The following is a 26,298-nucleotide window of genomic DNA, read 5'->3' as shown; positions in this document are numbered from 1 at the left end:
GAAGGAGCTCCATCCTGCATGTGAATGCAAAAGACTGATGGATTGGGGGAGAATTGGGAGGGAGGAAAGGGGTAGGGAGAGTTGAAAACACCCTTCGGCATAATGAAAAGCTCTGTAATAATTATTGTTGTTGAGGTGTCTGACGGCCCACGGAGTTTTCTTGGCAAAGATTCTGGGGTGGTTTGCCATTTTTTCCTCCAGTGGATTAAGGCAAACAGGGATTAAGGGATTTACCCAGGGACACATAGCTAGTAAGTGTCTGGGGCTGGATTTGAACTCATGCCTTTCTGACTCCAGGCCCAGCACTCTGTCCACTGAACCATTTTGCTGCCCCTCTCTAAAATTTTCATTTACTTATTTACTCATTTATTTATCTATTTATTTGCTTTATTTATTTATTCATTCATTCATTCACTCATTTATTTACTTCTTTGTTTGTTTATTTATTTATTTTTGACCCTTACCTTCCATCTTAGAATCAATAGTATGTATTGGATCCAGGCATAAGAGTGATCCAGGCAATGACTTACCCAGGGTCACACAGCTAAGAAGTGTCTGAGGCCACATTTGAACCCAGGACCTCCCGTCTCTAGACCTGGCTCTCAATTCATGGAGCTACCCACGTGTCCCCCTTAGCTGCCTCTTTTTGTAACAGTTAGGGCTGTCCCAAACCAGAATGGACTGCCTTGGTAAGTAGTGAGCTCCCTGGCACGGGAAATGGTTGAACCAAAGGTAGAAGAGCTTCCTGTGGATGAGACAAGGATTTTTGCATGGAGTTGGAGGTTAGATAATAACAATAATAGCATTTGTATAGTGTTTTAGGTTTTCAAAGCACTTTACAAATATGATCTCATTTTATTTGAGAGGTAGATGCTTCCATTACCCCCATTTTTATAGATAAAGGACCTGAGGCAGACTTTTAAGTGTTTAAGGCAGAGTTTAAGTGACTTGCCAAGCATCACAGAGCTAGAAAATGTCTGAGGCAGGATTTGGACTCCTTCCTGACCTGTCCACTGTGCCACCTAACTGTCTCCCTGGTCCCATCTTCTACTTCAGTAAACATTTACTAAATGACGACTAGGTGTATTTTCTTTAAGAGTTTGCGATCACAGGTTACTATGAGGGCAAAAGTAGATCCTCTGGGCATTAGGAGAAAAAAGGAAATTGGGCCAAGAGAGATTGGAGGCTTAAGATCTTGAGGTTGCAGTCATTCCCAGGGAGGCTTCTGGGTGGCAGACGTGCCTAATGGGGAACAGCAGTGGGAAGGGATGGAGGGTTCCCAGTCACACGCCTAGCAGCTGGGTGTTCTCTGGGGAGACCTCCCCCTGACCTTTATTCCTTTACATGTTGTCCTCTGTGCTCCTGTTCCCCCTGGCAATCTCTTTCTGTTCTTTCCATTAGCTGCTGGGTCAGGGCCCCTGTTCAAACCCATTTGGGGTTCTGAGAATTTTTCAAGGCAGGAGGTTTATGGCAAAACAGAGGACAAGGATAAGAAAACACTGGCTGAATCCTGATGCCCACTGCCCCAGCGTGCCCTGCTCCTGAGCTTGGGTCTTTTTCTAGTGCTGGTGTGAAAATGCCAAAAAGGAGAACCCTTTCCTGGTGGGGCACATTTGGTCATTCTCATGGTTTGAAACTGTTTTGCCATTTAGCCCATTTAGAATTCTTTTTGACGGGGGCAGCTGGGTAGCTCAGTGGATTGAGTCAGGCCTGGAGAAGGGAGGTCCTGGGTTCAAATCTGGCCTCAGACACTTCCTAGCTAGTCACTTAACCCCCATTGCCTAGCCCTTACCCCTCTCTTCTACCTTGGACCCAATACACAGTAGTGATTCTAAGATGGAAGATGAGAGTTAAAAAAAAAAAGAATTCTGTTTGACCCCTTCTCCAGGGCACCGCTTTGGGGTAACACTGGGATGAAAGTTCTAGTTGGTTTCTGGGAAGCCTTCCTAATGGAGTGTGTGTGTTGGGGGGGGGCGATGCCAAGAAATTACCTCCCCAACCTGCTGCCAACCTCTCCCTCTCTAGAAAAACCTGAAATTCCACCATTAAAGAGGCAGGCAGTGCTTGCTTCTCCAGGGCCTTTTAAAAGACAAGCGCAACCCTGGGAGGGAACTGACATTCATTCCCCTAAATCTTCCGCTGATTGAATTTTTCAGCAATTCTGCTTCCTCCCTGTGGGAAGGCAAGGGGCCAGGAGTACAGGAAGAGGGCTCCGAGGGGGGAGGTCCAGCCCTGGCCGGCCTCCCCTAAGCTCCCTTAGCTCAGAGGACAAGTCTTCTTTCTCTTAGCATGTTTGTGAGACATATTTATAGCCTCCATGGTGTTTGCCTCCTACCTGAGGTTTGGGTGGGGCGTTTTGGGCTCTCTCTCCTCAGCCACTGGCTGCCTCCCACCAGACCAGAAGCCGGGAGAGCAGAGGAAAAGAGGGCATGTGTCAGGGGACTTGGGAGCTCCTCCTCCTTGGCCCTCTCTTGGCCAGCCAGAAGCCACCCTGTCCCCATCCCCCAGCGTCAACACTAGAGTCCTAACCATTGGTTAGGGCTTCTTGTTCAGAAGTACTTTGAGCTGAGAAAAAATGACTCACAGAGTGTCACTCTCCCTGACCTCTCTCCCCACCTGCACCACCTCCAACTTTCCCCAAGTGTCTCCTCACCATGGGCACCCGAAGAAGGGTCAGCTCTAGACAGACAGCAGCCTCAGAGAGCTCCTTTGTGCAAGTGTTGGGCCCAGTCATGGTTAGACTTTGTTTTTAATGTAATTTTTTGTATAAAAATATACCTTACCTTCCATCTTTGTATCAGTTTTAAGACAGGAGAACAGTAAAGGCTTGACAATGGGGGTTAAGTAACTTGCCCAGGGTCACCTAGCTAGGAAGTGTCAAGAGTTCAGATTTGAATCTGGGACCTGCTGATTCCAGGCCTGGCTCTCTAGCTGCCCCCCCCCCCCTCTTTTTTTCATGGTTAGTTCTTGTGTCATTCTGGACTTGAGGACCAGGAAGAATGCTTAGTTCTGTTTTTTCAAGCAGTCTGTAAGCTCCAGGGCCATAATGGACCTTCAGGATCATCTAGTCTAATCTTAATTTGCAGAGAAAGAAACTAAGGTCCAGAGAAAGAAGGAGCTTATCTGAGCAACTTCTAAGTAGCAAGGCCAGGATTTGAATTTATTTATTTATCTTTATATCTTATTTATCTTTATTTACTTTTGTTCTTTCCTTCTTTCCTCTTTCCTCTTCTTTCTTTCTTTCTTCTTTCTTTCTTTCTTCTTTCTTTCTTTCTTTCTTCTTTCTTTCTTTCTTTCTTTCTTTCTTTCTTTCTTTCTTTCTTTCTTTCTTTCTTTTCTTTCTTTCTTTCTTCTTCCTTCCTTCTTCCTTCCTTCCTTCTCCTTCCTTCCTTCTTTCCTTCCTTCCTTCCTTCCTTCCTTCCTTCCTTCCTTCCTTCCTTCCTTCCCTTCCTTCCTTCCTTCCTTCCTTCCTCTTCCTTCCTTCCTTCCTTCCCCTTCCTCCCTTCCTCCCTTCCTCCCTCCTCCTTCCTCCCTTCCTCCCTTCCTCCCTTCTCCCTTCTTCCTTCTCCCTTCCTCCCTTCCCCTTCTTCTTTCTTTCTTTCTTTTCTTCTTTCTTCTTTCTTTCTTTCTGTCTTTCTTTCTTTCTTTTCTTTCTTTCTTTCTTTCTTTCTTTCTTTTCTTTCTTTCTTTCTTCTTTCTTTCTTCTCTTTCTTTCTTTCTTTTTTTTTCTTTCTTTTCTTTCTTCTTCTTTCTTCCTTCCTTCCTTCCTTCCTTCCTTCCTTCCTTCCTTCCTTCCTTCCTTCCTTCCTTCCTCTCTTCCTTCCTTCCTCCTTCCTTCTTCCTTCTTCCTTCCTTCCTTCCTTCCTTCCTTCCTTCCTTCCTTCCTTCCTTCCTTCCTTCCTTCCTTCCTTCCTTCCTTCCTCCCTCCTTCCCTCCCTCCCTTCCTTTCTTCCTTACTTCCTCTCTCTCTCCTTCCTTCCTTTTTTCTTCATTAATTTATTTGTTTATGTGTTTGTTCATTTGTTTGCCTATTTATTCATTTATTTAGACACTTTTATTTATTTGTTCATTCATTCATTCATTCAGCCCCCTTCCCTTCTGCCTTAGAATCAATACTAAGTATCAGTTCCAAGGCAGAGGAGCAGTAAGGGCTAGGCAATGGGAGTTAAGGGACTTGCCCAGAGTCTTACAGTTAGGAAGTGTCTGAGGCAAGATTTTGAACCGAGGACATCCTGTCTCTGGGCCTGACTCTCAATCCACTGAGCCAGCTAGCTGCTCCCCCAGGATTTGAATTTAGCCACTCAGGGACTCAATAGCCACTGTACTTTCTACCAGGCCATGCCAAACTGGGAGAGAGGAGTGCTTTAGTGAAGGTTATAATTACAACGTTCTTTTGTTTATTGATTTTTTTGTCTTTGTGTTTAAAAAAATTGATAGCTTTGTTTTTACAAAACCTCCATTTCTGAACGTATCCCTCCTCCCTCTATTCAGTGAAGGATTCCTTGTATCAAAAACAAAAACAAAAAACCAAAGAGAAAAGGCAATTCAGTAAAATAAACAACATAGTCAAACCTGACAGTCTGCAGTACTTTTTAAGAGCTATATCTTCTGTCTTAGAATCAATATTAAGTATCTACTCCAGGGTGGAAAAGCAGGAAAGACTGGGCATTTGGGGTTAAATGACTTGTCCAGGATCACACACCTAAGAAGAGGTGTCTGAGGCTACATTGGAACTTAGGAACCCAGACCTCCTGTCTAGATCTGGCTGTCCATCCACTGAGCCACCTAGCTGCCCCTAATTTATGCACTCTTATACACCCAAGAGTCCCCACCTTCAGAGAAGGAAGAGAGGTACATTTTCTCAGTTCTTTTCTGGCATCAAGTGCACAATGACCTTTTTTTAAGAGAATTTATATTGATATCTTTTTTATATCACCAAAATTTCCTTCTAGAGCTCTCTTTGCTCCCAGCTATCCCATATAACAAAGATTTTTTTTTAAGAAAAGGAAAAAAATTGGCCAAATTGTTCAATATATCTCCCACCCCCCACCTCGCCCCAATCTGCCAGTATATGCAGTATCTATACCCCTGGGCTCCCACCTCTACAAAGGAATGGGGAGGAGGTATACCGTGATATAATTTCCACATAGTCACCTACACACTCAAGACTTGTTCCAGACTTCAAGCCTTTGCCTCTGCTGTTTCTTTTACTTGAGATAATCTTCCTCTCACTTCCGACCAAATCTTACCCATCCTTCCAGGCTCACCTTGTGGAATCATAGAGGTTTGGGGAATTGGAAAGAGCCTGCCCCCAGGAAGGAAGCTCCTTTGGAACCCCCTTAATAATTGTCTGTTGGAGAAAGAGATAAGGAGAGCAGAAAAGTAAAAAAAAAATCTGTTGCAGTTAAATTAAAAAGATGATGGATTTAATTAAACTCAAGGGAATTTGGTTTGAACCTGAGCTCTGCCATTTGCTACCTTGGTCACTGGCCTTGAGATACCTTCTAGTCCAAAGCTGGGATCCTCCATTATCTTAGGTGTGTGCCTCATAAAGAAACGCAGTCCTTTAGAAAATCTTTTTATTGTGCCACCTCCATTGGTCTTTCTTCTTCAGAACTCAGATTTCTGAGCGTTCTAAGGAACTCAGAGTTAATCTAATTCAATTAGTTCTTAGTTACCCAAGTTTATGTCATGCTTGACAAGTGGCCATTCCCACCCCTGCCTGGAGAACTTCACTGATGGGGAACTCACTACTTCCCAGACAACCCCTTCTACTTTTGGACATTTCTAATTCCGATCTGCCTCTGTGTGACTTCCCTCTTACTCCCAATTCTGCCCTTTGGGGCCTGGCTCAATGAGTCTTTAATTAACTTCTTTTTTCCATGTGGAAAATCCCTACTTCCCTTCATCTGTTGCTCGTGTGACCTGGTGTCATATAGCATTTAAAAATCACATAATTAGTGCCTAAATGTATTAGATGTGTAAACCCTGGCCCTCTTCCTGGAATGGGGACTTTTTCATAGTGGTGAATGTCTCCGTCTCAGGCTGTTGGAGATGGACGTGAAAAAGGGTGGGGGAAGAGGGAAGAGACTTCAGTAAAAATGGGTTGAGTGGGATTCTAAGATCACATACAGTTAGAGCCAGACCTCAGAGGCCTTCTAGTCCATCCCCATCATTTTACAAATCCTAGAGAGTAGAAAGAACTTCCTTAAGGTCACTCAGGAGCAGAAGAGAGATTCCAACACAGATCCTTAAACTAAATCCCTGATTCTTTCCATTTTAAACTTGTAGATCGGAAGTGGCTAGAGCCAGGACAATTGAAGATCTCTACGTGGAACTGCTCTCTGGACTGACTTTGCCCTTTTCCTCCCTCCACAGTTGATATTCGTGAAATCAAGGAGATTCGCCCAGGAAAGACCTCTCGTGACTTTGACCGTTATCAGGAAGACCCGGCTTTCCGGCCTGACCAGTCCCATTGCTTTGTCATCCTGTATGGCATGGAATTCCGCCTGAAAACTCTTAGTCTGCAAGGTGCGGGGCTCAGACAGCCTGGATACAGCCGGAGAGGGGACGGGAGCCTTGAGGGAGGGGGTCTGTTGGGCAGTCTTGTGGGGGGGGGGCAGGTGGGAGCAGCCACAGCTTTGGGTTCACCCAGCTTTTCCTTTGTCCCACAGCCACCTCGGAGGACGAAGTGAACATGTGGATCAAAGGCTTGAATTGGCTTGTGACTGACACCACCCAGTCTGCCACTCCTCTGCAGATTGAGAGGTTAGTCCCCACCACCTCTGGGCTAGCTGGCTCCCTGTGTCTGGGGATGGGAGGATGTGAGAGAAGGACCGTGGGCAAGTTTCTTCCCTGCAAGGAAGATGTGGGAGACCCCGGGATTCACCACCTAATGATGTAACCCTACCCAAGCCTGGTGGCTCGAGACCCTCCGAGCAGGGGCTCGGCTCAAGCGGTGTGTGTTTTGTCTTAGGTGGCTTCGGAAGCAGTTCTACTCAGTAGATCGGAATCGGGAAGACAGGTAAGGGTGGGGCCCAGGGAGGGTGATGCTATAAAGGGAGGTGGGTGACCTGGTCTCAGGTGTACCTGGCTCCCATGCTGCCTGGGTTTGGGGAGCAGGAAGCGATGGGAATTATTATACCTGGTGAGCTCTGTTTGTCCAAAGGCGAACCCTTGTTCATATTCTGTCAGCCTGGGGGATCGTTGATGCTTGACTAGCTAGCCAGCTCTAATTATCCCTGGGCAGCTAGCCTTTCAGGAACAGAAGAAACTTCCTTCTTACTGGCAGTCGGGACATCATAGTATGAAGAGAATGGATCTTTTGGGACATTCTGACTGTTTGGTTAGATAGGAATTTTCCTCCAGTAAGATCACCCATAGGAGCTGGAGGGCAAACATAGATTTCCCATCCATACCTTTTGTGGATCAAATTAGTAAGTGAAAATAAATGGCATGAACCTTAAAGGGAAAGGAATGAGGTGTCACACAATTCAATTTATTAATTATTAAGTGAAAGGCACTGGGATATACAGATAGAGGTGATCTTGTGTCTCCATCTTGCACCCTCTTCCCACAAAACACACATATTCTCTCTGTCTTTCTGTCTCTCTGTCTCTTTTCTTTCTCTCCCCTATCTCTATCTCTATCTCTCCCCCTCCTCTCTTTCTTCCTCCCTCTCTCTTTCTCTGTTTCACCCCCTCCATATCCTTTCTCTCTGTCTCTCTCCCTTTCTCTTCTTCCTCTTTCTCCCTCCCTCCCTCCCTCTTTCTCCCTCCCTCCCTCTCTCTCTCTCTCTCTCTCTCTCTCTCTCTCTCTCTCTCTCTCTCTCTCTCTCTTTCTCCCTCTTTCTCCCTCTCTCTCTTTCCTTTCTTTCTCTCTCTCCCCCTCCCTCTCTTTCTCTCTCTTTCTCCCTCTCTCTCTTTCTCTGTTTCTCCCCCTCCATATCCTTTCTCTCTGTCTCTGTCTCTCTCCCTTTCTCTTCTCCCTCTTTCTCCCTCCCTCCCTCTCTTTCTCTCTCTCTCTCTCTTTCTCCCTCTCTCTCTTTCTCTCTCTCTCTCTTTCTCTCTGCCTCCATCTCTCTCCCTTTCTCTCATTCTCCCTCTCTCTAGCTCTCTCTATCGATCTCTCTGTCATTCTGTCACTCTGTCTCTCTGTCTCTCTCCTTATTTGAATATTCCTGGTAGGCTTGGTTGAGATTTTTGAAGCAGGGACTTGCAGGGTCATGGAACATAGATAATTGCTTACTTTAAAGCCTTATTAACAGCTCTGGGAAGGGTAGGAACAGTGGTGGGTTCATGGAATGGACACCCAAGCTCATTAACCACAGAGTGAAGGATGAGGGGGGTGTCTTTGTCACCTCAGGATTTCTGCCAAGGATCTTAAGAACATGCTGTCCCAGGTCAACTACCGAGTTCCCAACATGCGGTTCCTGAGGGAACGGTTGACGGTAAGGGTTGTCTCCCAATTCTTCCAGTTCTTCCCTGTCTGTCTAGTATTGACCAGCAGCTTGGAGCCCTGGGGGTTCGGGATCAGCTGCGGCAGACAAGTTACCGGTGGGGGTGGTGCACAGATTCAGAAGAGGCTTGGATGAAAAGCCCGAGTTTTCCCTTGAGTTTCACATTCTCATCCTTTCCTGACACCCCTGGGTCTGGGGCACGCCTGGAGTGACCTGTGGTCCCATGCTTTGTCAGGATCTGGAGCAGCGGAGTGGGGACATCACCTATGGACAGTTTGCACAGCTCTACCGGAGCCTCATGTTCAGCGCCCAGAAAACGGTGAGGACCACTCTGGGTCTCGGCACCCCTCTCCAATTTGCTATCAGTAGTCTCTGGCTTTGGAGCTCCCTCCTGACCTGCTCACTTATATATGAATGTATATACCCCATCCCCCTATTGCCTCACAGGCCACCCCCTTCAGTTGAAGTCAGTAAACATTAAATGGGAAAAGGAAGGGACTAAGCATTTATTTATTTAATTATATGGGAAGGAATGAAACCCTTCCCTTCTGTCTTAGAATCAGTACTAAGTATCAGTTCCAAGGCAGAAGTGTGGTAAGGGCTAGGCAATGGGGGTTAAGTGACTTGCCCAGGGTCATGCTGCTAGAATTTGAACCCAGAACCTCCTACCTCCAGACCTGGCTCTTTATCTAACTGCTGCAAAGGACTTAGCATTTATTAAGTGCCTGCTGTGTGCTAAGTGCTTTACAGATATAATATCATTTGACCCTTAATATGGGAAGTTGGTATATAATAGTAATAATAAATAATAACAACTAGCATTTATATAACACTTTAAAGTTTGCAAAGTGCTTTACAAATATATTATTTAATCCTCACATTGGTGCAGGAAGCTAGTTGCTTCTCTGATTCCCTATTTTATAGACGAGGAAACCAAGGCAGATAGGTTAAGTGACTTGCTAGGTTCACCTAGCTAGTAAGTGTTTGAGGCAGGAACTCAAGCCTTCCTGACTCCCCCATGACGCTTCATCCATTGCATCACCTACCTACCATATAGTATGGAAAAAGCACTGTATTTGGAGTTATCATATACCCAGCTGGGCTGCTTAATAGTACTTAATAGTGCAGACAAAGCATTGGGCCTCATTTTCTCATTCATACAATGTGAAGGTTTAGACTCTTGAGTTCTGCAACTTGATGATTCCAAGTTAGATAGTAAAAACAAAAGGGTTCTCATCGGAGACCTTCTAACTCTCATTTCCTCGAAGTCTCTCTCTCTTCCCCTTCTTTCCCCCTTCCATTCCTAGGAGCCCCATCTCCAATCCCCTTCTCCTGATTTGACTCTGTTTCTCACAGATGGACCTTCCTTTCCTGGAAGCTGGCACCCTGAGGTTTGTGGGGCGGGGGCGGCTCCCCTCCCTTCTCCTGGTGTGGGGGGTGGGAAAGGGGGTGATGGTTGGGAACCTAGGATCAGTCACAGCATTGAATTTCTTCTTTGGCCCTGGACTCCCAAGGAAGGAGGAACACAGCCTCGTAGGTCCCATCCATAGATACCCACCAGATACCCCCAGTTCAATGCATGATGATGGAGTAGAAAGAGTTCTGAATGTGGATTCAAAGGGTCCATATTCAAAACCTGCTTCTGTGTCACTCAGTACATGACCTTGGGCAGGTCACATCCTCTGTGGGTCTTAATTTCTCCCTCTTTAAATTGAGGTGCTTAGACAAGATCTCCGAGGCCCCTTTCTGTTCTTCGGTCTATGATTCTGTGAGCCATCCTGGCTGGGCTGGGCTGAGACTCTAATCTCTCCTTCCCTTTTTTCCTGTCTCTAGGGGTGGAGATCGACCTGAGCTCTGCAGAGTGTCCCTGGCTGAGTTTCAGCAGTTTCTTTTGGAATACCAGGGGGTATGGATGGTCCAAAGGCCGGGGAACTGGGGGACAGAGAGGAGATCCCCAAGTCCTAGGACTTAGACCTAAGAGAAATGACCATGACCCGACGAGGGGATTCCCACGTTCTCTGTGGGAGGCAGGGCTTGAGGGAAGGGTAGAGGCCATAGTTCCATGTGGCCCTCTTTTTGAGGGCTCGAGGAATGAGGTGAGTGGAAGAGGGTCTAGAAAGGGACCTTTGGATCACCCACCATCCTCATAGGTTCTAGTCAAGGCTCCAGGGCAGATTGTGGGCTGGATTGGGAGGCCTGATGCTTCTTACCTTTCCTTATCAGTCCTTTCCCTGCAGGAGCTGTGGGCCACTGACCGGCTCCAGGTGCAGGAGTTCATGCTCAACTTCCTCCGAGATCCACTCCGAGAGATAGAGGAGCCTTACTTCTTCCTGGATGAGGTGAGACCCTCTCAGGTTCCAAGGGGGTGCTGCTAGGCCAAATGCCCACCCACTTCAGGAATCTCCTCTACCGCGTCCCCAGCGAATGGTTATCCAATCTTGGCTTGAGTACCACAGTCACAGGGAGCTCCCTGTCTCCCAAGGAATCAATTCGACAGCCTTCATGATATTAGCAAGTTCTTTCCTACATGGACTGAAAGTCAACTCCATGTCGTTTTTCCTTGTCGATCCTGGTGAAGAGTTAATGATAGCTACCATTTATATAGTCCTACAAGGTTTGTAAAACATGTTAGAACCATTGTTTAACTATCCTCACAACAATTCTGGGAGTTGGGTATCATCATCTTCATTACAGATGTGAAGCTGAGGTAGACAAAGGTTTAAGTGGCTTGTTCTACAGCAAGGTGTGAGGCTGTATTTGAACTCCTGACTCCGGGTCAGGGCTCTACCCACTACCAGGCTGCCTCGTGCCATTGAGGGTCAACTTGAGCAAAGAGAGACTTCCTTTTTCACATGATAGAGCCTCAAATACTTGGAGATAGATATCATAGGCTTAAAAAAACCCTCTTACTTTTCTTTCTTTTTTTTTTAATTTAGTCAATTTAGAACATTATTCCTTGGTTACAGGAATAATTTTCTTTCCCTCCCTCCCTTCCCCCACCGTTCCCGTAGCCGACATGCAATTCCACTGGGTATTACATGTGTCCTTGATCAGAACCCATTTCTGTGCTGTTGATGTTTGCACTGGGATGTTCATTTAGAGTCGACATCCCCAACCACATCCCCTCGACCCATGTGATCAAGCAGTTGTTTTTCTTTGGTAAACCTCTTACTTTTCTGATTTAGTAACAACTCTAAAATAGAGGAGCAAGGGCTAGGCAAACAGGGTTAAGTGATGTGCCCAAGGTCATACAGTGAAGAAGTGTCTGAGACCAGATTTGATCCCGGGTCCTCCTGACTGACTCCAGGCCTGGTGCTCTATCCATGGAGCCACCTCACTACCCCTCTCTTAGCCTTCAGCTGATCTTTACATGGAATGAATGACTTGGAGTCCTCTCTTCAGCCTGGGCATCCTCCTAGAGAGCTTCAGTTGATCAATACTTTTGTTAGAGTATCAGTACTTTTACTTAAAATTGGGTTTTTGTTTCCCTGCCCCATGACCTCTTCCTCTCAAGAAAAAAAAGGAAGAAGAAAGGAAAGCCTTGCAGTAGCAGCCAGGGGAGAGAAGGAAACTTGCCTTGGACAGAGGATAAGGGCCAGCAGGGCCAGGCTGGGCAGAGGGGACGGTGCCTCTCCCTGGCAACTGGGGCCCAGAGTTCTTGCCCAGACTGGGTTCCTACAAAGGGGGAAGCTGGAGAAAGGGAGACATTGGCCCTTGCAGCTGGGGAGGGAGCCTGCTCCCCAAGGTCAAGTTGCATTAGCCTATGGCTGGTCTGGGCTGTTCCAGCAGGGCCATGACTGTCTTCTGCTCTCTACTAGAAGCAGTAAGCGACTGGCTCGGGTCCTCCTTTGGAGGTAGCATTCAAACTTCTGGGAATTCACTTTCTTTCCCCATCTGTTTTTGGGGCAGTTTGTTACCTTCCTGTTCTCCAAAGAGAACAACATCTGGAACTCCCAGCTGGATTCGGTGTGTGTCGACACCATGAATAATCCCTTGTCTCAGTATTGGATCTCTTCATCCCATAACACGTGAGGATGTGGGCTGATGCGATGGGAGGGCCCCAGGCATGTCCTCCTCCTCTCTCTCCTCAGCATCACTTCCCCGCTTTCTTCTCCTTTTCCTCTGCCCCGGGGAGGAGAGGAGACCAGCTGGAAGCTAAGGGGGTGGAGGGTCTCTCTGCCCCTCCTTGTCTTCAACCCTAACTCCATCCATGAATAATAGGTACCTGACTGGGGACCAGTTCTCCAGCGAGTCCTCCTTGGAGGCCTACGCACGGTGTCTTCGCATGGGCTGTCGATGCATTGAGTGTGAGTTGGGGGAAGGGGCTGGGTTTTCAGGATCGAGGGGAGAGTTGGAGTTTTCCAAGTGCCTGGGACCATTAGGATGGGAAGTGGAAAGGTGCCCGAGCTTTTGGTCTATGTAGACTGAACCATCATTGTCTCTTTGAAGTGGACTGTTGGGATGGGCCAGATGGGATGCCTGTCATTTACCACGGACATACCCTCACCACCAAGATCAAGTTCTCTGACGTTCTCCATACCATCAAGGAGCATGCGTTCGTGACCTCAGAGTGAGTGGAGTGGGACTTGAGGGAGGACGGGCCTGAGGGCTCCAGGCAAGAGCCTTAGAGAGAAGGGAGGAAGGCCCCCCACTTCCTGGAGCCCAAATGGGTGGGAGAGTGACCAACAATGACTTGTCCCAGTGCCCCTGTCCTTCCTGCTTCCACCTGAGACTCTACAGTCATCATAATACCTGAGAGCTAAAAGGGACCTTAAAGGATAGCAAGCCTCAATCTCTCCTCCAATCCTTTCCTCGCATAGAGGCCAGCATTAGGCCTCAGTTTCTTCAAAATGGGGGATTATTAAGGTCCTTTTTAGCAATAATGCCCTGATCACATCCCTGCACAAAAACCTCCTGTGCCTACCAAGTTATCTGTCTTTTCAGGTACCTGGTTTGACATCCTTGGAGCTACTATTTACTTCCATGTTTCTCATCCCTCATATCTAGGCAGTTGCTAAATATTGCCAATGATGATGATGATGATAATTCTACTTTCACTATATATATAAAAATGATGATAATTGTAATAATAAAAACAGCTACTATGTAGTGGGCACTGTGCTAAGGCCTTTACAACTATTATGTCACTTGATCATCATAATAGCCTTTTACAAGATAGATGCTGTTATTAACCCAGTTTTGCAGTTGAGTAAACTGAGGCAGACAAGTTATATGACTTGCCTGATAACATAAAACTAGTGTCTGAAGCTGGATTTGAACTCTGGTGTTCCTCCTCCTCCTCCTCCTCCTCTTCCTCTTCTTCTTCCTCCTCCTTCTATTGCTCTATCCAATGTGCCACTTAGCTGTCTAATATATCTTAAATTCATCTTTTTCACTCTCATGGCTACGATTCCAGTCTGAACCTTATTATTATCACCTTTTACCTCCAATAGTCTCCTAATTGATTTTCTAGCCTTTGGACTCTTTCCTCTTCAAACCACTTCACATAACTGTCAAATTGATAATCCATGAATAACAAATTAAAAGTTTTTCAAAATTACAAATACAAAAAAAAATACAGAAGACAAAAAACCCTTGCCCTTTAAAATTTTTTTAATTTTAATTTTTAAACCATTTACATATAATAAATTGTCATACAAGTTTTCCTAAGTTTTATGATTGAACATATCTTCTTCCCTCATTTTCCTTCCCCTCCCCAGTGCTGGCAGGCAACTCAATCTGGGAAAAACCATTGTTCTAAATATGCATTGTCCAACAAGACAAATTCCATATTGGCTGTGTATGAAAATGTACTTTTCTGCATTGTCTTTTGGATTCTTGGTTTATCGTTGCATTCATTAGAGTTCTAAAGTCTGTTAAAGTCTCTATATTGCCATTGTATAAATTGTTTCCTTAGTTTAACTGTTCACTTCATTCTGTATCAGTTCATAGAAACCATTCTAGTTTCCTCTGAAACTATCCATTTTATATTCCTATACTATAATTTGTTTTATTGTTCTTCTATTGACTATCATCTCCCTAGTTAAAATTTTTGGTTACTATTAAAAGCAGGGACATGATTTTTTACATATAGGTTCCTGTCCTCTTTCTTTGATATCTTTGGGCTTTAGTGATAAAGTTAAGTCAAAGAGTCTGAACATTTTAGAATCCTTTTGTGCCTAATTAATTCCAAATTGCTTTCCAGAATGATTAGGCCAATTCACAGCTCCACCAACAATGCATCAGTGAGGCCATTTTTCCACAACCCCTCCAGTATTTGTCATTTTCCTCTGCCACTTTTATGGGTATGAGATGGGATCTTAGAGTAGTGTTAATTTTCATTTCTCTAATTATTAGCTATTTAGAACATTTCTCCCCATTATGATTGTTGATAACTTGCCTGTTCACACCAGAGTGCTTTTCTAAAAGCATAGATCTGACAGATCTTTCCCCTGCTCAAGTAACTCATGGAGGCTTCCTCTTGTTTCTAGGATCAAGTCCAAATTACTTTGTATTGTTTTCAAAGCCTTCCACAGTCTGCTTCCAGCTTATTCTTTTATACTGCCCATTGCTTTCCTTCACATGTTCTATATTGCAGCTAAGCCTATATTTTTGCTGTTTCCTGTCCTTCATATACAAACTCCCATCCCCATACCTTTACACAGGCCATCCGTCATGGCTAGAAGACATTTGCCTCCTTCCCTGGACCTTGTAGAATCCTCAGTGTCCTTTTAAAAAAAAACTCAATTTCAGTATTTACTATGACCTTCAAGAAGCCTAACTTGTTGATAGAGCAGTTTCCCTGGAGAGATGTTTTGCATTTACTTATCCACATGCTTTTATTTCACTCTGGTATAATGCAGATTCCTCAAGGACAGAAACTGTTTTCATTTTTGTATTTGAGGCTCCAGCATTTAGCTTAATGTCCTGCATATAATAGGTGCTTAAAAAATGCTTGTTGAATGAATGTATGAATAAAGGACAGAACAGTTTTCTGTCAGTCAAGGACTTCCACAGCCTGGTACCTGCCTGACTTTCCAGCCTTATTTTGTACTAGTCTGTTTCACAAAACAGTGATGTCTTTCTTCTACCCAGAAGCTAGGTATTAAAGTGGATTGGGTGTTAAATTTAGAGTCTCAAAGAATGATGTTTAAATCTTGCCTTAGACACTTAAGAACTATGTGTCCCTGGTCAACCTCAGTTTCCTTTTCTGTAAAATGAGGATGATAATAATATTAGCACCTACCTCACAGAGTTGTGGTAAAATCCAATGAGATAAAGCACTTTAGAAACTTCTTAAAGCACTAAGAATGTTAGCTCTTTGTTGGTTTGATTATTCCTACTGTCTTCTGCCCACATTCATACCTGTCTCTGCATTCCTTGTATCTTCTTTGCCTGAAATATCCTCCCCATCCTTCTCTTCTATCCCATCCTGTTTTTTTTTTAACCCTTATCTTCTGTCTTAGAATTGCTACTAAGTGTTGCTTCCAAGGCAGAACAGTAAAGATTAGTCGATTGGGATTAAATGACTTGCTCAGGGTCACCTAACTAGAAAGGTCTGAGGTCAAATTTGAACTCAGGACCTCCTCTCTCCAGGCCTGGATCTATCTACGGAGCCACCTAGCTGCCCCTATTGCAGCAGTTTTAATGAATGTTTATTAAGTACTGATTCTGTGCAGAGCATTGGAAGGAAATGCTGCATTAAAAGGAAAGTATCTTCTGCCTCTTCCAGTCCTTCTTGGAGGCTAGCTCTTCACCCTCCTGCTCTGTTCAGCCTCCTGTGTTTTTCCCTCAGTGAGTTTTGCCTTCTCTAAGACCTTTGTTCCTTCCTCATCCCACACTAAGGACAACCTGACTTGGGTTGTGAGGGTGAGCCTTCCCATGCCTTTCCAACCTGCCTCTTCTCTTCCCCCCCTCCCCACAGGGCTGAGCGCAGGACCAACCCTGATTTTGGCTTCTGCCTTCCTATCACAGGTACCCAGTGATCTTGTCCATTGAAGATCATTGTAGCATTGCTCAGCAGAGAAACATGGCCCAGTACTTCAAGAAAGTATTTGGTGACACCCTTCTTACCAAGCCTGTGGACATCGCCGCTGATGGTCTGCCTTCCCCCAACCAGCTCAAGAGAAAAATCCTTATTAAGGTATCTGGGTGGCAGGCAGGGATCTAAGGGGAAGTGGGGGAAGCCAAGGACTCTGGCCGTGAGGACACGGCAGGGAAAATGGGGTGATGAAGAAGTAGGAATGGGGTCCCTAGCTCTCTGTGGCTCCAATGTAGGCCCTCCTTTCCCTTTCACTGACCCTTCCTGCCTCCCATTGCCTCATCCAGAGGTGGGAGGCTGAACCTAGCCTGGGGTGGTCTTGATGGGGCCCTGAACGTTATTCTTCCAAAGCTATAGCAGGTAGAGGACCCAGGCTTTCTGTCTGGCCAGTCTCAATCCCCTCTTCTCTGTCATGGCCTCTTGGCCTAGCAGGTTGAGGTTTCCTAGCGAACCTATCAGAAGGGCAGAGGTCAGATTGGGAATGTTGGGACTGAACAAGGACCCCTGACTCCCCTTCTGGCAGCACAAGAAGCTGGCCGAGGGCAGTGCCTACGAGGAGGTGCCCACATCAGTGATGTACTCGGAGAATGACATCAGCAATTCCATCAAGAATGGCATCCTCTACTTGGAAGATCCCATTAACCATGTAAGAGCTTGGCCAGGACCAAGGGAAGGAGAATGGGCCACTGGGGTGTAGTCAAGAATAGGTTTGGAGTCTGTACAGGACCTAGGTGAAGGCCCAGCTCTGCTACTAAATACCTGTATTACCTTGAGCAACTAATTTCATCTCATTGGGTCTCAGTTTCTTCTGACAAGTGAGAGAATTAGATTAGGTGATCTCAGGGGTTATTTTTAGCTCAATTCTATTGATCTAGGATTCTAGGAGGCCCAGGGAGACGAAAGAGGGGACCTTCAAGAAGTTAGGGAACTAGGGGGCAGGTGGGTAGGAGTCATGGGGGCAGTGAGGATCTGTCATGGGGGATTTGGAAAGGAGTCTTGGGGGCAGTGAGATGCTAGGGATCTTGGGACAGAAGTCATGGTAGCAGTGAGGAACTACCTTGGGGGAGTTGGGTAGGAGTCTTGGGGGCAGTGAGGAGCTATTTTGGGGGATTCAGGAAGGAGTCATGGGGGCAATGAGGAGCCTAGGGATTTTGGGGGAGTTGGGTAGGAATCATGGGGACAGTGAGGAGCTATTTTGGGGGATTCAGGAAGGAGTCTTGGGGGCAGTGAGGAGCCTAGGGATCTTGAGGGAGTTGGGTAGGAGTCTTGGGGGCAGTGAGCAGCTATTTTGGGGGATTCAGGAAGGAGTCATGGGGGCAGTGAGGAGCCTAGGGATCTTGGGGGAGTTGGGTAGGAATCATGGGGACAGTGAGGAGCTATTTTGGGGGATTCAGGAAGGAGTCTTGGGGGCAGTGAGGAGCCTAGGGATCTTGAGGGAGTTGGGTAGGAATCATGGGGACAGTGAGGAGCTATTTTGGGGGATTCAGGAAGGCGTCTTGGGCGCAGTGAGGAGCCTAGGAATCTTGGGGGAGTTGAGCTGGAGTCATAGGGGTAGTTCGAGGCACTTTGTGATCTTGTCCTGTGTCCCTCAGGAGTGGTACCCGCACTACTTTGTACTGACCAGCAGCAAAATCTACTACTCAGAAGAGACAAATAGTGACCAGGGCAATGATGATGAGGAGGAACCAAAGGAGGTGATGATGGTGCTGGGGCTCTGAGGGCGAGGGTGGGAATGTGGTAGAGCATAGAAGCTGAGATTTCAGGTGATCAGACAAATTCTAGAGAGACATCTTCTCCCTCGTTTCCCCTCTACTCCAGGTGAATAGCAGTGCAGAGCTACACTCCAGTGAGAAATGGTTCCATGGCAAGCTAGGCGCTGGTCGTGATGGGCGGCACATTGCTGAGCGACTGCTCACTGAATACTGCATTGAGACGGGAGCCCCTGATGGCTCCTTTCTGGTTCGAGAGAGCGAGACCTTTGTCGGGGACTACACACTCTCCTTCTGGTAAGATCCCCCCGTTGGTTTTTGTGGCCCGATTTTCCCCGAAGGCCAGGAATTCCCCTCTCCCTGCCCTCCAGTACGACTCCTTCCAAATTCAGTCTTATGGGATTCTAGGATGTAGCGTCCTATAGAGGGACCTTATAGGTGAGGAATGCTTGGTTGAACTCTGCATGGTCAACCTTGGATGCAGCACCTTTCTGCCAGAGGCCTCAGGATTCCGGTAGCCTGTGATATATAAGGCCAAGGGTTGAAAGGAAGTAAGAATGAGCAGAACCTTCTAAGGGAGCCTCATATCCTTCAGCGTCTAGAGCCAGACCTGTGGATGTCTTAGGGGTTCAGCGACATCTGGGTTTGGGCCTCACAAACACTCCCTTCTCCAGGCGGAATGGGAAGGTCCAGCATTGCCGGATCCACTCACGCCAGGATGCCGGGAGCCCCAAATTCTTTTTGACAGACAACCTGGTATTTGACTCGCTCTACGACCTCATCACCCACTACCAGCAGGTGCCATTGAGATGCAATGAGTTCGAGATGCGCCTTACGGAGCCTGTGCCTCAGACCAATGCCCACGAGAGCAAAGAGTGAGGGGCAGTTAAATGAAAAGGAGGACAATGGTGGAGGGGGGCTCTATGGGGCACAATGATACCTTAAAAGGCCTGAGGGAGGGGGCAGCCAGGGGAGGTCGGTGGATTGAGAGCCAGGCCTTGAGACAAGAGGCTCCTGGGTTCAAATCTAGCCTTGGATACTTCCTAGCTGTGTGACCCATGGTAAATCATTGAACTCCCATTGCCTGGCCCTTACCACTCTTCTGCCTTGGAACCAATACACTCTATTGATTTCTAAGATGGAAGGTAAAGGTTTAAAAAGAAAAGGCCTGGGGGGAGTGTTGTTCTGGGATCTGGGGACCTCTCTGGCTGTGGAGAGTGGGGTGCAGTAACCTGGGGACCTGCCCACAGGTGGTACCATGCAAGTCTGACCCGCGCCCAGGCGGAGCACATGTTAATGCGTGTACCCCGGGATGGAGCCTTCCTTGTGCGAAAACGGAGTGAGCCCAACTCCTATGCCATCTCCTTCCGGTGAGGGTACTGAAGGGGCCCGGGGCCAGACACTGTCACGGGGAGGGGTGCAGCGGTGGCTTGGGGGCACGTCCTGCCTACGGCGTCTCTGCATGGGCTATGGCTGGGGACACACATGTTAGACGTGCCTTGGCTGTGTCTGGTCAGCCGGCCAGCCATCGTGAACTAAGCAGGCACACTGTGCTGGGGACGAGGTCCCATAGGCTAGAAAGCCATAATTCCCGCTCTCGTGGAAACAAGGGCATTTGTAAGTGTGTCTAGCGTCAGTGGGGAATAAACGCAAATAAAGGAATACAGAGTAGTGGGAGAGGCGGAGGGCCCCAGCATCGGGCCGGCTGCATGTAGAAGGGCTCGCTAGATCCGTGGGACTTGGAAGAAGAGAGACGGCGAGGCCGAGGGGAGGGGACGGCTGCTGCAGACACGGGGAGGGCCAGGATGAGGCCAGGAGACGGGAGCGTGCAGAGCTGTGGACTGGGGACACGACGTCCGAGAAGAATCTGCTGAAATGTTGTCCGCCTGACCGCTCAGGGCTGAAGGCAAGATCAAACACTGCCGTGTCCAGCAGGAGGGGCAGACTGTGATGCTGGGGAACTCTGAGTTTGACAGCCTCGTGGACCTCATCAGTTACTATGAGAAGCATCCCCTGTACCGAAAGATGAAGCTCCGGTACCCCATCAATGAGGAGGCACTAGAGAAGATTGGCACAGCGGTGAGAGAGGGGCGCCTGGGAAGGGTCCTGGGGGGCAGAGGGGTGAGGGGGATAGCCTGGGTAGGGTGGGCCTGGAAGGGTTTGGAGAAGGCTGGGAATCTGTGAGTGTAGGGCCTGGAGACAAGAAGAAGCATCTAGTGCAGTAGGTGAAGGCCTAGGAGAGGCCTTGAAGTTCAGAAAGCAAGGAGAAGGCCTACAGAGAGACAGTGGGGCGTGAGCCTGGATCAGGAGGGTTTGGATTAGTGAAGGAGGAGAGGCAGCCTTTGATGAACAAAGGCCTGGAGACAAGAGCCAGAACAGTGGGTCACTAGACTGTCTTGGCTGGAGTGGGAGGGTGTGCAAAGGGGAGGAATAAGAGGACATTATGGAAGTGAATGAAATGGCTTCGCTGAGAGTGTAGAGAGAAGGGGACTGAGGACAGTGCTGAGGGAAATAACTAGTTCTCTTTAGGGAATGAAAGAAAGACCAAGAGATGGGGTGAGAGACCAAGAACTGACAGTTAGAGAGAAAGGACAACATGGGGTCAGGGTACCCAAGGGAAGTGTAAGTTTGCAGAAGAGAGTTGTACATGCCTCAGATCAGAGGGGGAAGATGAGACCAGAGATACCTGATAGGAAATCACATTCTTTTCAGGAGCCAGACTATGGAGCTCTCTATGAAGGACGGAACCCAGGTTTCTATGTGGAAGCAAATCCTATGCCAACTTTTAAGGTAAAGGGTCCTAGGTGTCCCAGAAAATCAAGAGTCAGGAAGACTTGTTCAGATTCTGCCCTAGACACCTGCTTTTCTGTGTGTGACCTTGGACAAATGAATTAATTTCTCTCAATCTCATTTTCCCCATCTGTAAAATAAGAATAATAGTATCAATCTTGCATGATTGTTAATGAGATAATCCACAGAGTACTTTGCAAGCCTGAAAATACGCTATTAGCCCTTAGTTATTTTTATTCGATGATAGTACCTTGACATTGAGCCTGTGGCCACTCACTGCTCATGTAAGCTTGTTCTAGGGACTGGGAATCTGTTCTTGAGACTTCCCTTTGCCCTGGGACAGGGCCATTCTCAGATATCATGGCTGTCTTTCTTGGTGCCCTCTTGGAGGTGGGAGATAACTGGGAATATTTCCCATATAGGTGAAGGTTTTGGATCCCCTCCTCCTTCCCTATCCTACTCCTGTCTCTATATCTCCTGGGCCAGTACCTGAACTTCTGGTTGGAAGAGAAGCTTAAAGACATGTACTCCATGCCCAGCTTCCCCTTCTTTGGAAGGGATGCTGGCAGCTCAGATGATAACTTCTTGGGATAGTTGTAAAAGGGGGTTCTTGTTCAAATGAGGGTTAGATAAGTACCCTTGAAGAAGCCCCTTCCAGGTCTGAGATATTGACACTTTCCAGGGTTGAGGACCTCCCCGACCAGGCCCTGAACAGGTAGCTCCTGAAGCTTAGTTTTCTTTCCCCAGGGCTGATTAAGGGCTCAGTTGCCCTTAAAGGTCCCAAAATTGCCAGTATCCTCTCACTGGGGGCAGGCAGGGCTGAGATATCTTGGCTTTAATTCCTGCCTAAGCTACTCTAAAGTGGAGTATATGCCAAACAAGATAGGACATTTCTAATAGGTGTAGGGAGAAAGTTTGTTAATATCAAACTTCTCTTTAAGAGATGAGCTAGACCAAATTCCTGATTTTTTTTAAACAAATAGACATAAAAGAGGTAAAGAGACTTGCCCAAGGTCACTCAGTAATAGGTAGCAGAGCCTTATTGGAAATGAGGCGCTCTGGCTCCAAATCAGTGTATCTTTTCCTTTATTCCTGCCTCATTTAGGCTATTGGAACTAGAAGGGACCTTAGAACATAAAATATATGATAATGTATGGATACTTATCTATGTGGATTTCTATATATTTGCTGGTATACATGAGTATATCTGGGCATGCATGTGGGTGATAGCTCCCAGGTATAGAGGAGGGACCAGATGCACAGTGAGTCCATCAACATTATCAGTGGCTATAGTGAAAAATAACATGGAATTTGGAGACAAAACTAGGACTGACCAGTCTGCTTTGTGTCCTATTTGGGTGCCTCTGGACAAGTCCTTTGCCCACTTTGGACCTTGGTTTCTTCCATTGTAAAATGCGCAACTTGGACTAGAGGACCACTAAGGTCTTTGCTTCATTTGCAAAATGAGGAGGTTGAACAAGATGACCTTTCAGATCTCTCTCCTGGCTTTCAGTCCCGTGACAGTAGCACAGGGTTAGGCTGTCCTTACCAACAGTGCAGATTGTGTACAAAGTGTCTCCTGGAGGACCCTCTGAACTTTTGACTCAGCTCAGCTCAGCTAAGTTCAGCTTTTTGCCATGAAGCTTCTGCCCCTCATTTGAGTAGTGAGTAATGTGGAACCATGTTGGTGCCCCAGGATCAAGGCCGTTGCAGCCCTCCCCACCTTAGCAAACCCTAGGACCTATTTTCTGAACACAGATGCCTCTTTCTCTACCAGGGCTTGTTAGGGGCAGGGCCTATGTCCCTTCCCCCTTTTGATCAGCCCCACTGTCTCCCCAGTGTGCAGTCAAAGCCCTCTTTGACTACAAGGCACAGAGAGAAGATGAGCTGACCTTTACGAAGAGTGCCATCATTCAGAATGTAGAAAAGCAGGAGGGAGGCTGGTGAGTTGGGGCTATCTGGGGTGCTTCTTTGGGGGAGCTCCCAGCCTCAGGCTCTCCTACCCTGGATGGTCCCTGTTCTGTTCTCTTGGTGGGAGGGTTCTGATAGTGGGAGGACTGAGGAGGTGGTTGCTTCCCACAATTGGGGGATTGGGGGAGGGGCAGCTGGGTGGTTCAGTGGATTGGGAGACAGACATAGATATGGGAGGTCCTGGGTTCAAATATGACCTCAGACACTTCCTAGTATGACCCTGGGCAAGTCACTTAACCCTTATTGTCTAGTCCATACCACACCACTCTTCTGCCTTAGAACCAATACATGGCATTGATTCTAAGGTACAAGGTAAGATTAAATTAAAAAAAAAAAGGTGATAAGAATCGTGGGATCTGTGTGCTTGTGAGGGTCTGTGATTGTGCCCAATGTATACATATATTTACACATTCCAGGCTCCCAGCTTGGTGCTGGCATTTTGATCAGGGCTGGGGGAAGTGGAGATAGGGAAGGTGGCTTGGGTGGCCATTCATCCAGGTATTCCCCTGTCCCACAGGTGGAGGGGAGACTATGGAGGGAAGAAGCAGCTATGGTTTCCATCAAATTATGTGGAAGAGATGGCCAGCCCCGCTGCTCTAGAGCCTGAGAGGGAGGTGAGTCCCTGCCACCCCCACAAAAGCCCTTGGGGCTTTTGGACAGAAAGTCGAACCCACCCTTTAATGTGTTCATACATGTGCAGAACTGTGTGGCTGTCGACAAGCTGATGGTCACTGTAGCTTTGCCCCCTACAGCAGCTGGATGAGAATAGCCCCCTGGGAGATCTGCTCCGTGGAGTCCTGGATGTGCCAGCCTGTCAGATCGGTGAGCTCTTGTCCTTCCCCAGGTTTGTCCAGCCCCCCGCTCCCCCACTTTAGGCCAGGCCCGGAGTTTCAGTGGCTTCTGGTCCATGTGGACCATCACCAGGGTGGGATGTTCTCCTGAAGCGTGTGTCTCTTCAGTAGGGGGTAGAGAGTTTGGGAGAGGGGTGGGCGGCCGAATGTACCCTTTTGTTCACCTATTTTTCCTTCTGGGGCTTTTGCCTTGCAGCTATCCGCCCAGAGGGGAAGAACAACCGCCTGTTCGTATTCTCCATTAGCATGGCCTCCATTGCACATTGGTCCCTGGATGTGGCTGCTGATTCCCAGGAGGACCTACAGGACTGGGTGAAAAAGATCCGGGAGGTGGCCCAGACCGCAGATGCCCGGGTGAGAGTCCCTCCCGGCTCGGGCTTGGGGGTGGGGTGCATGTTGACAGCCTCTAGCATGCACCTTCCAGGGCAGGGAGGAGATGTGGGGAAGGCAGGGACGTCTGGGGTGGGGCATGAGTCGGGCTCTGAAGGGAGGAGGGCGATGGGAGGGCTGGCCCTGGCCCGCGGTACTGGGTCACGTTCTCACTGGGCAGAGCCCGAGGACCTGACATGCCTCTCTCTGCCCTGCAGCTCACAGAGGGGAAGATGATGGAACGAAGGAAGAAAATCGCCTTGGAGCTGTCTGAACTCGTCATCTACTGTCGGCCCGTCCCCTTCGATGAGGACAGTGAGTGAGGGCGGGATGGGGCAGAGGCCAGACTGGAGCCTGCGTGGGTGGCTGCTGCTGGGGGGTGTGTGGACAGAGCCTCTGAGGGTGCACGTGGGATGCGTGTCTGAGGTGTAAGTCTTGGCACGTGTGACTGGGCCCAAGACGGCATGGAAGCCAGGGCTCTGGCCCGGCGGGACTGGCATGGACTGCGGGGAGCGGTGCTGGCTGTCGTGGCTCCCTTGGGCTGTGGTCTGGGTGCCAAGAGCCCAGCGACCGAGTCGGGGACCTCTTCCTCAGAGATCGGCACCGAGCGGGCCTGTTACCGAGACATGTCGTCCTTCCCGGAGACCAAGGCGGAGAAGTACGTGAATAAGACCAAGGGCAAGAAGTTCTTACAGTATAATCGGCTTCAGCTGTCCCGCATCTACCCCAAGGGCCAGCGGCTGGACTCCTCTAACTATGACCCCCTGCCCATGTGGATCTGTGGCAGTCAGCTCGTGGCCCTCAACTTCCAGACGCCAGGTGAGAAGGCACTTTGGGAGGCCTGGCTTGAGAGCTCTGACTTCCGTGGGATGTGGGAGTGGGTTTGGTGGTCTCCTTCTCGTTGCCCACCAACCCCCACAAGGATCTGGGCCATTTGCCTGAACTAAAGGGTTCAGAAGTCCTTTTGAGTTCATGATGGCTTCGTTTCTCCTAGACAAACCCATGCAGATGAACCAGGCCTTGTTCATGTCCAGTGGGCGCTGTGGCTATGTGATGCAGCCAAGCAACATGAGAGATGAAGCCTTTGACCCCTTTGACAAGTGCAGCTTGCGGGGGATAGAGCCATGTGCAGTCTGCATTGAGGTGAGCAGGCCTAGGCAGCCTTTGGGAGGTGGGTGGGTGGGGAGGGACCACTGCCAGGATTATATTCTTTTTTTTCCCTGAATTGCAAAATTTTTATTTAATTAATTAATTTAGAGTATTTTTCCATAGTTACATGATTCATGTTCTTTCCCTCCCCTTTCCCCACCCCTCTTCTGTAGCTGACACGCAATTCCACTGACTTTTACTTGTGCATGATTATATTCTAACAAAAGGCCACTTAAAGCAAGGCCCACTGTGGGCCAACTTTAGTTATATCTGGTAGATCAAGAGGATGCCATCAGGTAGGGGGCAGTTGATTAATACCCTAGGCCCTCCTTGGCAAACCTTTTCCAGTGCCCAGAGGACAAACTCAAGCACCAGAGAGAATTGAGGGAGAGAGTGCTTGCTTTGGGCAACTAGACAGAGGGGTGGAGCATGCAAAGAAAATGTCCTTGAGTGCTGGGAAGGGGGGGAACAGAGGAGCTCCCCGTGTGCCGTCTCTGTACCTGTGCCACGTCTTCACCAATGCTGCGCTAGGCCCACTCCTTATTGGAAGATGTTGCTTGCCTTTTGATTGGAAAAGGTCTGGCTAACCTAAGGATGTGTTTTTTGGAACCTGTCTTAGATCCACAAAGGGCTGGAACTATCCTAGGAGAGTGGTGGGGAAGGAAAGAGAGAGAGAGAGAGAGAGAGAGAGACAGAGACAGAGAGAGAGAGAGACAGACAGAGAGAGAGAGAGACATAGACAGAGAATGAGAGACAGAGAGAGAAAGAGAGATGGAAATAGGAGAGACATGGTAGGTCTAGAGGCTTGGAGTAGGGAGTTTATCTGGTAGCTCTAAGCAGATGGCTGGTCAGGAGAAGGGGATGGGTAATATAGGCAGGAGCAGATAACAGTTAAGGAATTTGGGGTCTCTCTCGGCAGGTGCCACACACAATAGTCATAACTCCCATCTCTGTGTCACT

At 47.9% G+C, this 26,298-nt stretch overlaps 1 protein-coding gene across 8 annotated transcripts in view; it reads left to right on the top strand.

Annotated features, from left to right (window-relative positions):
• Positions 1-26,298, top strand: part of PLCG1 (phospholipase C gamma 1) — a 72,083-nt gene that overhangs the window by 38,848 nt on the left and 6,937 nt on the right. For all 8 annotated transcript variants that reach the window (XM_056811876.1, XM_056811882.1, XM_001381608.5 and 5 more), the window contains 26 exons: positions 6,379-6,531; positions 6,675-6,768; positions 6,977-7,024; positions 8,365-8,449; positions 8,694-8,777; positions 9,815-9,849; positions 10,292-10,364; positions 10,696-10,797; positions 12,368-12,486; positions 12,680-12,765; positions 12,908-13,028; positions 16,433-16,601; positions 17,023-17,145; positions 18,092-18,193; positions 18,318-18,505; positions 18,883-19,083; positions 19,459-19,578; positions 20,107-20,287; positions 20,921-20,998; positions 22,838-22,941; positions 23,487-23,583; positions 23,722-23,791; positions 24,017-24,174; positions 24,408-24,504; positions 24,784-25,008; positions 25,184-25,332. In XM_056811876.1, the coding sequence (XP_056667854.1) occupies positions 6,379-6,531; positions 6,675-6,768; positions 6,977-7,024; positions 8,365-8,449; positions 8,694-8,777; positions 9,815-9,849; positions 10,292-10,364; positions 10,696-10,797; positions 12,368-12,486; positions 12,680-12,765; positions 12,908-13,028; positions 16,433-16,601; positions 17,023-17,145; positions 18,092-18,193; positions 18,318-18,505; positions 18,883-19,083; positions 19,459-19,578; positions 20,107-20,287; positions 20,921-20,998; positions 22,838-22,941; positions 23,487-23,583; positions 23,722-23,791; positions 24,017-24,174; positions 24,408-24,504; positions 24,784-25,008; positions 25,184-25,332 (3,062 nt within the window). The remainder of the gene's footprint in view (positions 1-6,378; positions 6,532-6,674; positions 6,769-6,976; positions 7,025-8,364; positions 8,450-8,693; positions 8,778-9,814; positions 9,850-10,291; positions 10,365-10,695; positions 10,798-12,367; positions 12,487-12,679; positions 12,766-12,907; positions 13,029-16,432; positions 16,602-17,022; positions 17,146-18,091; positions 18,194-18,317; positions 18,506-18,882; positions 19,084-19,458; positions 19,579-20,106; positions 20,288-20,920; positions 20,999-22,837; positions 22,942-23,486; positions 23,584-23,721; positions 23,792-24,016; positions 24,175-24,407; positions 24,505-24,783; positions 25,009-25,183; positions 25,333-26,298) is intronic.

This window comes from Monodelphis domestica, chromosome 1, assembly GCF_027887165.1.
Source record: "Monodelphis domestica isolate mMonDom1 chromosome 1, mMonDom1.pri, whole genome shotgun sequence".
NCBI classification, from domain to species: Eukaryota; Metazoa; Chordata; class Mammalia; order Didelphimorphia; family Didelphidae; genus Monodelphis; species Monodelphis domestica.
Note: the sequence above shows the minus strand (reverse complement) of the source record. Positions and strands in the feature narration are given on the sequence as shown.